This window comes from Phalaenopsis equestris, unplaced genomic scaffold (assembly GCF_001263595.1).
Source record: "Phalaenopsis equestris unplaced genomic scaffold, ASM126359v1 Scaffold000152, whole genome shotgun sequence".
Lineage (NCBI taxonomy): Eukaryota > Viridiplantae > Streptophyta > Magnoliopsida > Asparagales > Orchidaceae > Phalaenopsis > Phalaenopsis equestris.
Window position 1 is genome coordinate 1,306,123 of NW_018164594.1, and position 17,221 is coordinate 1,323,343.

Here is a 17,221-nt window from a genome sequence, read left to right on the forward strand (position 1 = left end):
GGGAAAGAGCAAGCTAATAAGTTGGTAAGATGATTGTCATTGCCAGTAGTAACTAATGTATCATCCAATATGTTCCCGAGTTAGATCTGCTTGCCTTGCAATGCTTTCTCTGGTTAATCAACTCACATGTTAGCACCTAATTGCCACCTTATCGATGCATGAAAGCATGTCTTTCATTTTTTTAAAAGTTAAAATAGTGGTATTTTTTATGTGATATGAAAGATTTAGGTGGTATAAATGTAAAAACTTAATGTTTAGGATTTAGATATGTCAATATATAGAAATTGGGTGGTATGTATGTAAATGCAAGTAGAAATTCATTTCCACTGCCATTTTACTATATGTGGGCAATAAGGTGCCCTGTAAGCATTCGCATTACTTACGCACTGGACAAAAATCATTAAATGTGCAAAAGAGGATCAGACAGACCTTAATCAGTAGGCGTGGTGGAGCATCATAATGCTTGCCAGGAAAAAAATTATTTAATTTGCTGCGATCAAGCAGAAGCTCATGCATTTACAAAAATTAAAACAATAAGATTATTAAGCAATATAAACCAAAACAAAAAGGCAAAACAAATGAAAAAAACTTACATAGAATATTCAAGAAAAGAGAGGTGGAACTCTTCAAAAGTGCTAATTTTCTCGTTGAAGTACTGATCGAATATCTCATCTGCTGACGATGACAATGTCCCAATGAGATCTAGCCACCAGAAGGCAGCCAAATAAATTTTCAAAAGTTAAAGATTTTATAATGGCGTGATTTTGATAGTTATGTTAACTCTTAGCAAATGAACGCAAAAAGGTAAAAAACAGCAATTTAACATAAAAATGATTAAGCGTGCTTAAAAGAGTAAATGTAAACTTGCACTGCAAACTTATAATAGATTTCTATGAGAAAATACAAAATTTTAAAATAATAAATTTTTAAAATAATTTTAAAATAATAAAGCATAAAGCTTACATGAATATATCCAACAGCTAAATTCATGTGTTTTTAAAATAGTAATGATTATACTGAGAAACTCTGGTAAAAAGCCATTATTAACTTAATTAGTGCATTATGTAGTATAGGCAAAATTGTAGAATTCATAAAATTCATAAAATTAAAAAATCATTGCAAGATCATGAATGGGGTTTTGTTATCGTTTATTTGTTCCTTATTTCCTTTTTTTATTGTACTGTCGTTTATCCCTATTAATAGATCTCACTAATTCAACTTATATATAACACAATAAATTATTTCCCCTCAATAACAATTTTTGAGAAAAAATGGCTCAATGCCTTTTTTTTCCTTTGCTTCCATTCCAATAAATAATAATATGTACAATCTATTTTAGGTAGTCTAATAATATGTACAACTAATAAGAGAGGTAAATCAGTGGAGAAAATTGGAAGCAATTTAAATAAGGAAAGCTACCTGGTTTCTGTCATTCTTGTTGATATCCCCTCTTAGATTGATGTTGACTAATCATGAAACATCAATATGCTAACAAGAAATTGATGACGTTACAGAGAATGAGTCTTAGTAAATATATCAGTCGTTTGAAGATTAGAAGAGATATGTGGAACAGAAATAACACCATCAACATAAGCTTCTCGAATAGAATGATAATCCACTTCAATGTGTTTTCTGCACTTATGAATGACAGGATTAGTTGTAATATGATGAATAGGGTTAGTATTATCTGCATAAAGAGGAGTAGACCCAAATTGAAGAAAATCAAGCTCTGCCAATAAACCCCGAAGTCAAATGATCTCAGAACAAGCAGAGAACATAGCACGATATTCAGACTCAATAGAAGATTTTGACACTCGCTCTTGTTTCTTATTCTTCCAAGAAATTAAAGAGTTGCCAAGAAGCATACACCAACTAGTAATACATTGACGTGTATCATAACAACCAGCTAAATCGACATCACTATTGGTTGTTAAGCGAATAGAAGACTTCGCAGAAAAGAACAAAACACGATGAGAAGTACCTTTCAAATACCTAACAATACGTCGAACAACAGTCAAGTGAAGATGTGTAGGTGCCTGTATAAATTTGTTAACTTGTTGCACCGCAAATGAAATATCAAGGCGTGTAATAGTCAGATAATTGAGACTCCTAACAAGTTGTCGACACAGAGATAGATCAGATAGAAAGTCACCATCATTCCATTGATATTTAGCATTCACTTCCAAATGTGTATCAACAGGGCGAACCTCTTGGAGAACAACAAAAGCAATGAGTTCTTTAATATAGTTATGCTGATGAAGAAAACACCAGCGGGAGAAGAGTGAATCTCAATACCTAAGAAATAGTCTAATCACCCCAAATTATTCATATGAAAGGAACCCTAAAGACGCTATTGTAACTAAGACATCAATTGAGAATCAGATACTGTGATGAAAATATCAACATAGACTGATAACAAAACAATTCTCTTGTCAGTCTTGCAAATAAATAATGATGAATCATACTAACTTTGAATAAAAGAGAAGCTAAGAAAAGAATCGCGAAACTTTTCAAACCAGACTCGTGGAGCCTGTTTCAAACCACACAGAGACCGTTTAAACTTACAAACATCGGTGTAGAAAACAAGCCTAGAGGGAGAGTCATATAGATATCTTCTTTGAGGTCCCCATACAATGCACTCTTAACATCCATCCGTCGTAAGAACCAACCTTTAGATGCAGCAATAGATAGAACAAGACGGACAGTTGTCATCTTAGCCACAGGTGCAAACATCTCTTCATAATCAATAACATATTCATGTAAATTGTTGAGAGCTACCAATCTTACCTTATATCTGTCAAGGGAACCATCAGATCGGAGCTTAAGAGAATAAACCCATTTACAACCAGTGAGTTTAACACCTGTAGAACATGAAACAATATCCCAAGTGTGATTGTCTTGAAGTGCTTGAAGTTCCTCTTGCAAGGTTTTTATCCAAAAAGTTTGTTTAGCAGTCTCAAAATATGTGGTAGGACATGTAATATTAGTTAAAATTACAGAATAGTCATATCTATCCGGAGCACGAATGCACCTAGTTGATCGTCAAAGAATCATTGGAGCATTTTCGGAGCAGGTTTGGGGAGGACTAGAGATGAAGGGGGCAGGCGTCGTGTGTAGACAAGGTCAGGTTTGAATCATTTATCAGAAGAAGAATTATCAAAGTGTGAAAGTATAACAACATCAAATGTCGAAAGATGATGCTGAAAATAACATTCATGTTCAAAGAAAATCACATCTCGAGAGAAATGTCATCAATTATTAGTCGAATCATAACACACAAAAGTTTTATCATTAGGATTGTAACCCATAAAGACACATTGAACATACTGTGTTGCTAGCTTATGACGTTCATGAGCAAATAAATGAACAAATCAAACACATACGAAAGTATATAGTATATGATAATTATGATGTTTATCAAAAATTCGATAGTAGGGAGAATCAAACTTCAGTTGTTGAGATGATAAATAATTCATCAGATAAACTGCAGTAGATAAAAATTTAGTACAAAACTTAGTTGGAACAGAAGATTCCAACAACAATGTGCGTATCATATCCAACAGATGTCAATTTTTCTATTTAACAACTCCATTCTACTGAGGTGTATAAGGACATGAACGTTGTGAAACAATACTTTTGTTATGAAGAAATGCTTGAAACTCATAAGATATGTATTCACCACTATTCTCAGACCGTAAAATTTTAAAAAAAGTGAAGGGCTGAGTTTCAATATATGCCACAAAAGTTTGAAACACGATAAACACTTCTGCTTTGGAATGCAAAAAAATAAATTCATGTAAATCAACTGTAATCGTCAATAAATTTCACAAAACATTTATATTAAGCATGTGAAATAACTGGTATAATTCCTCAAATTACAATATAAATAATGTCAAAATATTTATTGGCACGGTTACCCAAATTTGGAAAAGGTAATGTCTTACTTTTCCCCACTTTACAGGAAAAACAGTTAAATAATAAACTTTTATTTATAGAACCAAAAACAACAGTTTGCAACAAATGATTCAAAATAACATTAGTTGGATGACCTAATCGTTTATGTCAGACACCAGCTTTATTTTTGACAACTGAATAAGTCAATGACAAAGTCCGAGGAATGGTAAATTGTAATGAAAATAATCTGTCCACTTTAGGTCCTTTCGCTAGCACATTTCCTGAAACCTAATCCTGCACAATACAACTGTCACGAGAAAAGTGTACGTCACAGTTATTACCCACCATTTGACAAACAGAAAGTAAGCTAGTAGATAATTTAGGAGAAACCAATACATATCGGAAAGAGGAGCTAATATCACTAACTGTCATAAATAAAATATTATTTCCATCAGCAATTTGAATATGTTGAGTATCAGTATATGTGCGTTGATTATGCAATAAATTAGCTGTGTCGGTCATATGATTTGTGACGTCTGAATCAACAAATCAAGGAGAATGAACAAAAGTAATAGCCTTACCTTTTCCTTAAAGACCAAGAGCAGAAAAGTCAGAAAGAATCATTTGTTGAACCATATATGATGTGAAAACAGATTGATTATTGCAAGCAATTGTGGATGTGCGAGTCGGTCACCACAGCATGAAGGGCTTGTGATCTGCGATTTTAGGGCCGTGTAGGACACTCCTTAATAATGTCTCTTTTGCTTACAATAATTACATAACTTCTTACCACAATGGCATGCAATATGACCAATTTTTTTGCAACTCTAACATTGCAATATTCCCTTGCCCTTGGTCGGAGCAGCATATGCAACATTAACTATTTCAGATGATCCACCAGTTACATCGATAGTGGCTTGCGTCGCCAATCTTTATTCTTCGCGCAATAACTCACCAAAATATACATCTAAACAATGAACTAAATCTCTATTCAGCAATCCAACCCGAGCAGTTTCAAATTCAGGTCTGAGCTTCATCAAAAACTGATCACGATGACTGACTTCATGAATAGCATGAACACTAGCTAAATTTTCCTTTGATACCTTAGCATAAATAATACCAAAATATTTGCTCCATAAATTAAAAAAGCCAGAATAATATTATTTGCTCGAGAGATTACCTTAACTATAATTACTCATATCAAGTTCCAATTGAAAGCGTCTTGCAATATTATCTTAATTATAGGCATGTTTCAAGTATTCCCTCATTTCTTTAGCTATGTCAAAGAATCGTAAATTGTTCACCATATGAACCTCAATAGATCCCAAAATCCAAGAGACGATCCGAGCAGCCTTTGCCTCCCATTGAATAAGTTTTTTCGTCTCTATAGGTGCTAGAGAATATCCATCAATATGACCCTAAAGCTTCTTCCCTTTCAAAAACATCTTGAACTGAAATTCCCATGCTGCACAATTTTTTCCCGTAAATCTGATAAATAAGATTTCATGTGATTTCTCAAAAGACATTCTTGTAAAGACGAGAAGGCTCGGGATCTGGTTGCTGAATAGAGGCCGAGGAAGGTGTCACAAAGAAGTGGCGAGATCGAGTTGCTCGGGTGCTCGGGTTGCTCGAGATCTGGATCGAGTCCACGGGAAAGCGTCACGAAGAAGCGGCGAGATTAGTGAAGACGTCACGGGAGCTGCGAGATTGGGATCGGGGAAGGCATCACGAAGAACCATGCGAAGAAGATGCGAAAAGGAAAGAAACAACCTTGCGAAGAAGATGCAAGAAGGCACGGGACGGCCTTGCGAAGACGATGCGAGAAGGCTAGGGATCCCTTGCCAAGGCGAGATTCCTCGTCCATGGGAGATATTGAAGGCCTCAAGTCGGGCGTAAAAGGGAGCACCGACAGGGGAGGCGAGGAGGTGTTGAACTAAAATCTAGCTCTGAGAAATCATAACAATCTTTGAGAAAAATTGGCTCAATGTCCTTTTTCCTTTGCTTTCATTCCAATAAATAATAAAATAATTCAATCTATTTTAGGTAATCTAATAATATGTACAATTAATAAGAAAGGTAAATCAGGGGAGAAAATTGGAAGCAATTTAAATAAGGAAGCTTTTAATTCTAAAGCCCTAATTTCTGTCATTCTTGATTGATACTCAACGTGATAACAAAATTGGAAAACCCTAAGCACCATCTCAATCCCACTTGACAAGTTCACATCCCTCCTATTGTTTGAATCAATCGCACTTGGTTGGCTCTCCCAGGCCACCTTTGAATCAATGGCCCAACCCCTGGCCCTTTGATGCACCTTCCCCTAAAACTATTCTACATCAAATTCATTACACACACCTTTGCATGTACAACCACCCTCCTTCAAATTGTCACTCAACAATTCCATTTTTAACTCATGTATGTCCCCGCGAGCTTGCCTCAAACTCTATCTTCTACTTTGTAGCTCTCGTGTCCCACAACAGCTTGATATATGCCCGCACTATAGTTGCTCGCCACACTCCTTTTGCCTTCACTTGCACTTTCAGCCACTTTGCAAACTAGATTTGCTTGATGCACCATACATTTTTTGTCTTCTCCACTACTCTTCAATGTTCTACCAAGGATGACTTAACCTCTCTTCTACTTGCATTACATATTCAATGGTATAATAGCTTCTTCATCTCTTATACAAGATGTAGAAACCTTTATCATTAAGACATTTATTAAATTCAATGGTATCAATTAACTCTTATGGTCAAGGGAATTTAGTGAAATGGCTACATCTCATTATATTGTATTTACTTGGCTACCAAAAAAAAATCAAATCATTACTAACTCCAAAATCTTTTTTATGAGGCAACAAAGGCTATGAGAGATAACATCACTCCACTTAACTTTTAATAAATTACATCAACAGAATTTATACTTTATAATCTAGCCAATTTTCCTTGTGCCAAAAAAATTTGTCCATTCATGGTTACCATAGCACCCTAGAAGGTAGTGGAATGAGTTAATTCACTATACCTTTTATCATTGATCCTAAGATCTAGCAACAATAAAATGAAGAGTTTCTGGTGACAAAATTTATCTCAAAACTACATCAATCCCTTCAATATAAGCAATCCCAATTGATGGTAGATTTCATAGTTCCCAATCCCACAAATGCTCGTTTGCAAGTACTTCACATCACATAATTATCATTTCCTTCACCGCGTCAAACTTTCCAAGTTATTGAGCATCATAGTGCTCATAAAATTGGAGGTCTTACTAATAGTGGATGTGATTGAGGGATTGAAGTTATTTCCACCATGTTCTGACTAATGTCATACAAATCATTCTTTGAAGTGATATTGGACCATATTTAGCAATACTTCTATAGCCTATCTATCTATTATCGATAATTTTTCTTCCACTATTATAGCTTCTTCAAGATTTGTCAAGCTTCCTCAACAGAATTATAATCATTTGATTCAAAATATTCAAACGTTAGCATCTACTTCATAATCTATTTCCTCATCTAAAAATCTAATAAATATCTCCTTAAGAATGTCAAGAATTTTCAATTCAATTGTCTCTTCTTGTTAGGCAAGTAATTGCAAACTTTTCTCCTCTCTACACCCCCTCAATCATGTGATTGTGGCTGATGAATCTCTCACTCCAATCTCAAAGAAAGGCATTATGACTACTTCAACAACTTTATCTCTCCCTGATATTTTGTCTCTTTTTTTGTGAATTTTTGATAAATTCATTATCTCAATGAAATCCTATAATTATTTTATTTTTCTTGTCAATTGTATTTATCTAGTTTTATCACTTAGGATTTCAGTTCAAACAAGGTGATTACTTGAAGTTAAAAAATTGGTGTGGGCTACTAGCTAATGAATGATGCTCCTGCTCTTTTTACCACCACTATAGTTTTCTATAAACATTATGGCTTTGATCAACCTCCTCCTAACTAATGATTGATTCCATATGTGCAATCTAACTAATGTTCAAGTACACAATTCCTAAAATTGCAACTAGTTTTCATGGGTTCCCATCAATGGGAGTACCCTCACCATTGGGCATTGTGCTATTCAAAGACATGGAGGTTGTATTAATATTGGATGTGCCGTGAGGGGGAAGTTCTTTCCCAGTTACCTTCTACCCAACATGCTTCAAAACCATCTAAATTTGATGATGTTTTTTCAACTTACTGCTCCTTTAAGCTTTGCCATGCTTTCTTGATAGGAATATAATTGCTTGCTTCAAAAAACTCATACCACTACATTATGGATCTACTATAAATTTCTCCCCAAGTATGTTATCAATTTTATGTTCAAGTGTGTCTACCCCATATGAAAAGACAAATTTTGCTCCCTATGGTCCCTCTTGTCCCATGATTGTGCCTACTGGGCTGTTCTTCCCTATCTCTAAGAAAAGTACTATAATTCCTTTGGAATGTCTCTCTGTCTCTCTCTCTCTCTCTCTCTCTTTGTTTTTATGCACTATATTTTTAATAAATCTATCATATATTCGATTTTTTTAATGAAATTCAATAATTATTTTGTAGCTTTCTATCCATCTCATTGTATCTTTTAGGATCTGAACTTGAAGAAGATGATTGGTTGAAGTATTGAAGTAGATGGGGTCTGTTACCTGACGACTAATGTCACTTCCACTCTTTATTCCACAATTATTTTTCCATTATCATCCTTCTCCCAATAGACTCAAGGAATTTATCATTTGTTCCTTATCCATGCTAAGTTTTGATAATCATATCGATGAGCTGAGTGAAGGGCGCTGAAGAACAGAAAGCAGGGGGAGCTCCTTGCTAATTGTATTGTCAGTCCATATAGCAAGATATGGCCCCTCTCTTGGCCAGAAGAGCGCTGAAGAACAGAAATCAGGGGGAGCTCCTTCATAGAAGACTGCAGGTGGACAGAAAAAGATCAAGTCTACAGCTTCAGCTCCAACCCAAGGTCAGTCAAGACAACCGGTTCGACCTCGAGTATACTCCTTTACTCATAGTGAGTCTGAAGAGCCTACTGTTGCAGATGGTGAAAGTTTGGCTTTTTCTTATATAAGGTATTTTTCCTAGCATGCTTCCTTACTTCATTAGTTGTGTATTGTTATATGAAGTATAGTCGAGTCATCTTGTATCGAGTTGTTAACTTTCTAGTGATTACTTTTCATGAAAGTTTCGTGAATAGCTAATTTTGACTTGCTTAAGATCTGTTTAAAAATTTCAAGGATGCGGAGAAGATTATAATGTTCTGTTTTATACCCGGGGCAGAAAAATCGAAGAATTGAGTGGGAGAGATGACGAAATGAGAAGTAATGCAAACGAAGAACTGAAGAAGAGAAATTGAAGCCGAAGAGGGGAGAGAAGAAACCTTAGGATCGGGAAACCAAACAAGTAAATTTGCCTATAAATTAATGTGAGAGAGAGGGGAGATCGGGATGCAGAAGCAACCCTAACGACTTACCAGGAAAGTCGAATGACGGCGTCGACAGAGAAGAGAAGCCGAAGGAGTTGCGTTCTGGCGCAGGAAGGGAAGTTGCTTGAAAGGTAAGAGGAAGAAGCGGCGTCCTGTCGCGTTGAGGAGGAAGAGGCGACTGGTTTGTTCGATCCCGTGCGCAAAGGAACGGTGGAAGGAAGGAAAAAATATTACCTATGCATCACTACTCTCACTACTCTAATGAGGGGTGCCACATAGGACCTCTCATTGGAGGGGTGCCACATAGGCTCCCTCATTGGAGTACTGATGCATCAGTACTCCTGAGATAATATTTTTTCGGAAGGAAGGGCGTTGGCGGATCTATTCTGGAGTTGCGATTAAATTATGGCTATACCAAGGCAAGTCTTCGAATGTTTATTAAATTGAAAAAAAAATCTAATGATAATAATAAGATATATATATATAATATATATATATATATATATATATATATACGCGCGTGCATTACATAAAGTAAATAATATGCTTAAATAACGAAAAAGATAATGGTTTATTAAAATAATAAATTAAATAAAATTATAATATGAATCCCATGTTTATTTTAGGCATTCAATTTTAGAGGGGTCGACATTAAAACAAATCAAATAACAAATGAATCAACATCGAGGGTGAGTAATCATGTTTTTATACTATGATAATATTTTGTTTCTTCTAAATAAAATGCATTTATCAGTATTATCATTAGTTATGTTGAAATTACTGCAAGCTCATGATTTTGAATTCTAATGAATTTTTATTTATATTGTATTAATGATGTGTGCATAACATTATTTAAATGATTTATAAATATATTGTATGATATACAAATGAGAATGAAATATATTTTAAGTAAATAATTATTTAATATAGTGTTTGCACGTGTATGATTGATTATGATGCAGTCACTCATTGATGATACTAGTGAGAGAACACTAAAGTTCTCGTGCACGTATATGGAAATGAATATTGATATTGAAGTACCTTAAGTGGTATAATTTATAGACGATACTTCTGTGGCGGTTGTACAGATATAGAATGATACTGACATGCTATTGATATCGTAGATTTTTTGATAGCATCTCAAATGTTAATACTGATTTACTAAGAGTTTAACTGACATGTATTTAACTTTCTTTTTTCATGTATTATTGTAGTAAGGAATATGAGTATTTACTTGTGCAGCTCACAATTATTTTTAACTAACTTTTCAGGTTAATTTAAGTGTTAAAAGATGAACGATGAATGAGAGAACGTTTATGGTAGATGTTGAAAACCGATAATGAGGTAAATTTTAAATATATTGTTTTAATTAAATTGATTAGTGGCTTTTCCATATATTAAAATCAAGTTATAGAAAATAAATATCGAAAATTTAATTTATATCGTCAGATAGTCTATTCCCATCATGAGTAATTCCAAACCTCGGGCAGGTCGTCACAACATTCATGCAAAGATTGAGAGACAAGTTTTTCTTCTTCAAAGATGTCAAAAGACTCTACTTGTAGGCCAAAAAAACAAAAAATCATTCTTTCTTACATGGATGACACCTTTCAAATCTCACTTTTTCGACCACTCCTCTCTTTGTTGCTTCCTTATAGCAGTTATACAAGTGAGGATCACATGAGTTTATGTAGTGAAGTGTTCGCCTTTTATTATTAATTAAGAAACCACTATTGAAACAATTCTTTTATTATTTTCACCCTTTGAAATGTTCATTGTAGCTCCTTGCATGCAGAATTTGAACTTCTGATTTGTAATATCTCTTAGCCACATTACGTTAGTGCATAATAAAAGTCTATCGTCTTCCAATGCAACCCATATGTACCAATTATTTATTACTCTTTAGAAGAAAGTAACCTAGAATCAATTTTTGTATTTCAACTCTATACCATCCCTTAAAATTGAGACATAGTTCTGAGGTTCCTCTAATTATATTTAGTGTTTTTTTTTTGCATTAAAGCGACAAATTTGCTTGCTTTCCTTCTATTCTAACTAGATCCATAAATCACTCTGGACTATATGACTATTCTAAGTAGCCTGTATGAGATTACAAGTAAAATTAAATCACTTCTCACCATACACAAATTTCAAAAATTGGATTAGATCTTGGTAAGTTCTCCATTATAACCATTCATACACCCCAAGTATGCCTTACTTGTAAGAAAAAAAAATTGATGTCATGTTTTGTCATCCTACCAGAAATACGTAAGTTTTTGTACTCTTAAATCAGATTTGGTCCGCTTATATTTTTTTGTCAGGGTCGAAATGCAGACATTATAATGAAATCAACAAATTTACTTTGCAATTCCTGGTTTGCAGACAACAGACACAGATGGTTACAAGTATAAGAGTTGCAAAACTTGGTGTTTGCATTTGAAGGTTTGAATGTACTAAATTTATTAAAAAGAAAGGAATGAAAAGTTTTTCGGAAAGACAAAACTCCAATATAAAATGTGTATAAATGATCCTATAGCCGCATTTAGAAAATATACTTTTTAGCAATTTCAACAATAGATTAAGGCACACAAAAATTAAAGATTTCTTACATATCACTCAATGCTTATGAATTTACATATCTTAAACCTAAACTTCAATTTTTACATACATTCCACCTTACTTATGCATGAAAAAGTGTATTTTACTTTTTAAAAGTTAAAATGGTAGTATGTTTGATGTGATAAGAAAGATTAGTGTGATATAAGTCTTCAAAAAAAGAAAAGTTTAGGTGTTGTATATGTAAATACATAGAAATTAGGTGTTATGTATGTAAATGCCCCAAAAATAAATTAAAACCCAACGACCAAGACCGAAAGGAATAGAAGTTTCAGCAATTGTGAATGTGAAGCATGCACCAATTCTTCATGTTCCCGTCTGCATTCAGTTCTGTAGTTATAAAGGTTTCTATCTTTCAGCCATCTTCAACAAAGAAGCAATCTAAAGTAAACTGCGACTATATCTATCAACGCAAAAGGAATCAATAAAGTTCTGTTCCACATGATCAAGCCTGACAGTGATGACTGTAGAAGATGTCGATTAATGAACTTTTTTTTTTTTTTGCCTCAATAAAAAGAGAACAAGTTCCATCCCACAAATTTAAAAAGGCACATGAATTAGAAGGATTTAGAAATCTTCAACCAATACAGTAAAATATTTACAACAACTTCAAGGAAAAATAAAAAATAACGCTCATAAAATCTACAGCCGAGAGTGAAATCAGCAACTACAGAATAACATAGTTTAGCATCAAGAACAACATTAAACAGATGAGGAAAGGTACGCCCAACAAGTAATTGTATTAGCGGGAGAGCATGGATTGAAATGTAAACAAATGAAGAGCAGTTCATCAGGGAAAGGATGCCGAATAAAGAAGGAAAAACTACCATGTTTTCCCAGGGAGCTCAAGTGGACTCCCATGAACAGTTATTGCGTGCGGACACCGCATGCATCTCTGCATGCGGTGTTCGATCCTGGCCGTAGATCACGGTGATCTACGGTCAGGATTATTTCCGTTTTTTTAAAAAAAAATAAAAAAATTTTAGGTGGGGCCCACCGAAATACATCGAGACCGTAAATCATGTGATTTACTCGGCGTCCGCACGCAAGCTGCGTGCGGACGCCGATCCGCATGGAATAATTTTTCCATGAACAGACCTTTGTCTAGTCCGTTTCGGGAGGAGATAATGGCGCCAATTCTTTCTATATAGCGTCCGAGGTAAGCATGTGAAGAGGAAGCAAGGAATTGCGTGCATTCTCTGCTCTAATCTGTAACAGATTTCTTCAAATTCGCGCAAAGAAGCTTATTAAAACTCATTCTTGTAACTTCCTCCAAAAAAAACTACGATTTTACACTATTTTCAAAAAATAAAGAAAAAATCGCAACTCAAAAGGTCTTTTAATTTCTGGAAAAAAAAAACAACTTAAAAAATTTCAAGATTTTTGAAACATTTTAAATTGCTTAATTGGATATAAAATAAATATATGAGATTAATTTTTTAAATGAATTCAATGATAAAAAGATGGTGGATGATATATGGTGATAGAGGCCACTGACATGACGGGCAATTGGCGGTTGTTAACGGCTAGCACTTGCTAGCATTGGTAACTACGAACAATAGTAAGCAACGAGTGAGAGGACAAAAGCCAATATGGGTTGCCACAATGGTCATGTCTCATAATGTATTTAAAAATGGGCAAAATTGGCAAAGTTTTAAATACGTCACAAATAAACTATGCAGTCAATTTGAAATTCACTAAAATTTTATTCTATATTTCATTTATTAAATTAAACATCAAAATTTTTAAAATCTCTTCATTTCAAAATGTTGCACCCGTTTTACTTCAAACCAAATACCACCTAAGTCTATTTCTTTTCCCTTTTTTTTACCCAAATTAAATCAACTAAGGGATTGAAATGATTTGATTTTGTGTAAGTTCGATTTGAATTAAGATTGACTCAAAGCCAATCACCAGATCTTTGTCTCTAAGCCGAGCGAGATTTGGATTGGATTTTTCCACTCTTATCTGCGAGGTGGGCATGATGAATCATTTTTTATATATTATTGTTGTGAGCTAAAATAAAGATTAAATTGCCAATCTAACTTCAGTGGTGACAACATAGATATATAACTGATAGATTTAATAGTATTTGATTATTTTAGGATTTAGAAAATTTATATGAAAATTTCTATTTATAGGATTTGAATGCATTTTGAAATAGATCCTTTCCTTTTGAGATTTTCATTCAACACAGACATCATTGAAGAGTTTACTTGAAACACTTATGCATGTAATTGAGATATTATATTTTAAAAATAAACATATCCATTTTAGATTCAATTTTAACATGACCATAATTGATGATATGTGGATTATTGCACTTGTAACTTGAGGGTTTTATTTTATCAATCGACTTCTTCAGCGAAGATTGACTATCATCAAGGATTTGGATGACTTTAAAATTTGTTAACTATGTTTTGCTTATCTAGATTAGTTTGTTAATGTCTTTTGTTGATGATATTTTGATGTATTCCAAGTCTAAAAATGATCATGTACTTCATTTCATATTGGTGTTGGAGACATTAAAGCAACACCAACTCTATCTTAAATTCTAAAAGTGTCAATTTTTGTTGAAAACCATCTCTTTTCTAGGACATGGGTGAGTAACAATGGCATTTCTGTTCATCCTCAGATGGTGCAGACAAGTTGTTGATTGGCCAAGACCAACTACAATGTCTGAACTTTATAGCATTCTTGGCATGATAGGATATTATCAAAAGTTTGTTAAGGTTTTTTTCTAAGTTGTGGTTCCTCTAACTAGATTGACTCAAAAGGCAGTTCCTTTTAAGTGAAAACCTGATTATGAAACTAGTCTTCAAAAGTTGAAGGATTGCTCAGTTTCAGTGCATATTTTGATAATTCCAAATGGTTCTGAGGACTTTTAGGTGTTCATTGATGCTTCTTTGAGAGGATTGTGTTGTGTATTACAGCAGAATGAGAGAGTTATTTCTTATTTATCTAGACAGTTGAAGCCGCACAAGAAAAACTATCCTCCTCATGATTTGGAATTGATAACTATTGTATTTGCATTGAAGATCTAAAGAAATTATTTTAATGGACTGAGATGTGAGACCTATAAAGATCATAAAAGCTTGAAGTACATTTTCACTCTCAAGGAGCTGAACTAGAGACATAGAAGGTGGTTGGAGCTGATTAAAGATTATGATCTCAATTTTATATATCAACTTGGTGAATCAATTGAAGTAGCTGATGTTTTGAGTAGAAAATCTATTAGTGTGGCAAGCTATTTGATTATATCTAATGAGAGTCTAATTTGGGAGATGGACTAGTTAGATTTGAAAAATATTCTTTCTGGTGATGTGGATGCATTATTTTCACAAATGATTATTCACGCTTCTTTGCAGAAGAGGATTAAGAAAACTTAGAGGTTAGATGATGAGTATGCCAGCTTAGTTGATCAATTCAATCAGGAGAAGACCTGAGCTACATGTAGATGATCATGAGGTGTTTACTTGTGGGCATCTACTTTGGGTTCCTACTAATGGTTATCTAAGAAAGAAGATATTTCATGAGGCTCATTATTCTAGATATACAATTCATTTATGGAGTAATGAGATGTATCATGACTTGAAGTTGATGTTTTGGTGACCTCGTTTAAAGCTTGAGGTGGCTGAATTTGTTTCAAGATTTGAGATATGTTAGCTGAAGAAAGTAGAGCATCAGAGACCTAGTGGTTTATTGCAACCTTTGCTTATTCATGAGTGGAAGTGGAAGAATGTAACTATGGATTTTGCTATAGGTTTTCCAAGGTCAAGGCAAGGTCATGATGCAATATGGGTGGTGGTTGACTGGTGATGAAGTCTACACATTTTCTTCCTATAAGGTAGAAAAATACAACTGAGAAGTTGGCACAAGTAAATGTACATGATATTGCTAGACTACATGGGTTACCAAAGGTCATTATTTTTTATCGTGATGGCAGATTCATTTCTAGATTTTGGAGAGGTATTCTGGAAGGTCTACAGACTAAATTAAACTTTAGTACAACTTTTCACCTGTGGACAAATGGTCTATCTTAGAGGATTATTCAAATGTTGGAAGATCTATTGAGATTACGTGCACTTGATTTTGGAGGGAGTTGGGAGGATTATATTCTTTTGGTTGAACTTTCCTATAATAATAGCTTTCAGTCAAGTATTGATATGACACTATATAAGACATTACATGATAGAAGGTGTAGGACACGTTTAGCTAGGCAGAGGAAGTAATATGACTTAAAGCATCAACGAATTGAATTTCAAGCGTGAGATTTTGTTATTTTGAGGAATAATCCCAAGAAGGTAAGTAAATTTGGAAGAGTGGGAAAGCTTAGTCCGAGATTCATTAGGCCATTTAAGATGATTGATAAGGTTAATAATATTCTTTTTAATTATTACTACATGATCATATGTCAGACGTGCATGATGTGTTTCATATATCAATTTTAAGAAAGTGGATTTCTGACGTTGAGCATAAAGTTCCTGAAGATGAAACTGAGATACAACCTAACTTGACAAATATAGAGTAACCATAGTGTATTTTGGATTTTGATGTGGGAGAATTGAGGAGCAAGCAGATCCCTATGGCTATATTTCAGCGGAAGAACATATTAGAAATGGAAGCCACTTGGGAAAAAAAGACTGATGTGAAGCAATTTTATTCATATTTATTTGATAGTTAGATATATTGAATATTGAGGACGACATTTTTATGTGGAGAGGAGAATGTAACGACTGCTATTGTAGTATACTGGTGCATCTGTTAAAACTTGATTTTAGAATCTGGTAAGTCTTGCATGTTGATTTTGTCATTGAAGCTTTTGATGCTTAATGAATCTGTCGATATTTAATAGTGTTGTTTCATGCCCAATTTATAAAAAGTCTTCACAAAATTGTAGAGCTTACTTGATTATATTTTATAAATATTTTTACCTATTTTTACAGGCATCGTAAGTGAGAAATAAGAAGTTTATTGTTAGATTTGTCTTTATTAAGGATTTGATACATCCTGATACAAATGAGCTTTCTGGAATCATCTAATATCTGTTCTACAAACAATTTCCACCAGTGTGTTCTAGATAAGATTTTTATATTTATTAACTCTTTTCCATAATTTTTATAATCATATCAGTTATGATATTTGATGTTTGTACAAGGTTTTTATTTAATAAATAAAATAATTTAAGAAATTGCATTTATATCTTTTTTATAAGAAAATAATATTTTGTTATAAAAATCTTAAGTCACTTGTGTATCCCAGAATGCCATTCATGCATTTTTTGGTTTCCAAACTGT

General features: G+C 33.8%; 1 protein-coding gene across 3 annotated transcripts in view; it reads right to left on the reverse strand.

Moving 5' to 3' along the window:
• The window catches only part of LOC110021939, a 13,724-nt gene extending 885 nt beyond the window's left edge, over positions 1-12,839 (reverse strand). The window contains exons 1-3 of one of the 3 annotated variants that reach the window (XR_002293711.1): positions 9,360-9,603; positions 594-672; positions 430-507 (exon numbers count right to left, since the gene is read on the reverse strand). Coding sequence is in view for 1 of the 3 variants with exons in the window: in XM_020720668.1 (XP_020576327.1) it covers positions 430-490; positions 594-702; positions 12,752-12,785 (204 nt within the window). In the remaining 2 variants the exon portion in view is untranslated. Of the gene's footprint in view, positions 1-429; positions 508-593; positions 703-9,359; positions 9,604-12,751 lie in introns of those variants that run through there. The other 2 variants (XR_002293710.1, XM_020720668.1) reach the window with 2 other exon arrangements.
• Positions 12,840-17,221: the final 4,382 nt, after the last annotated feature.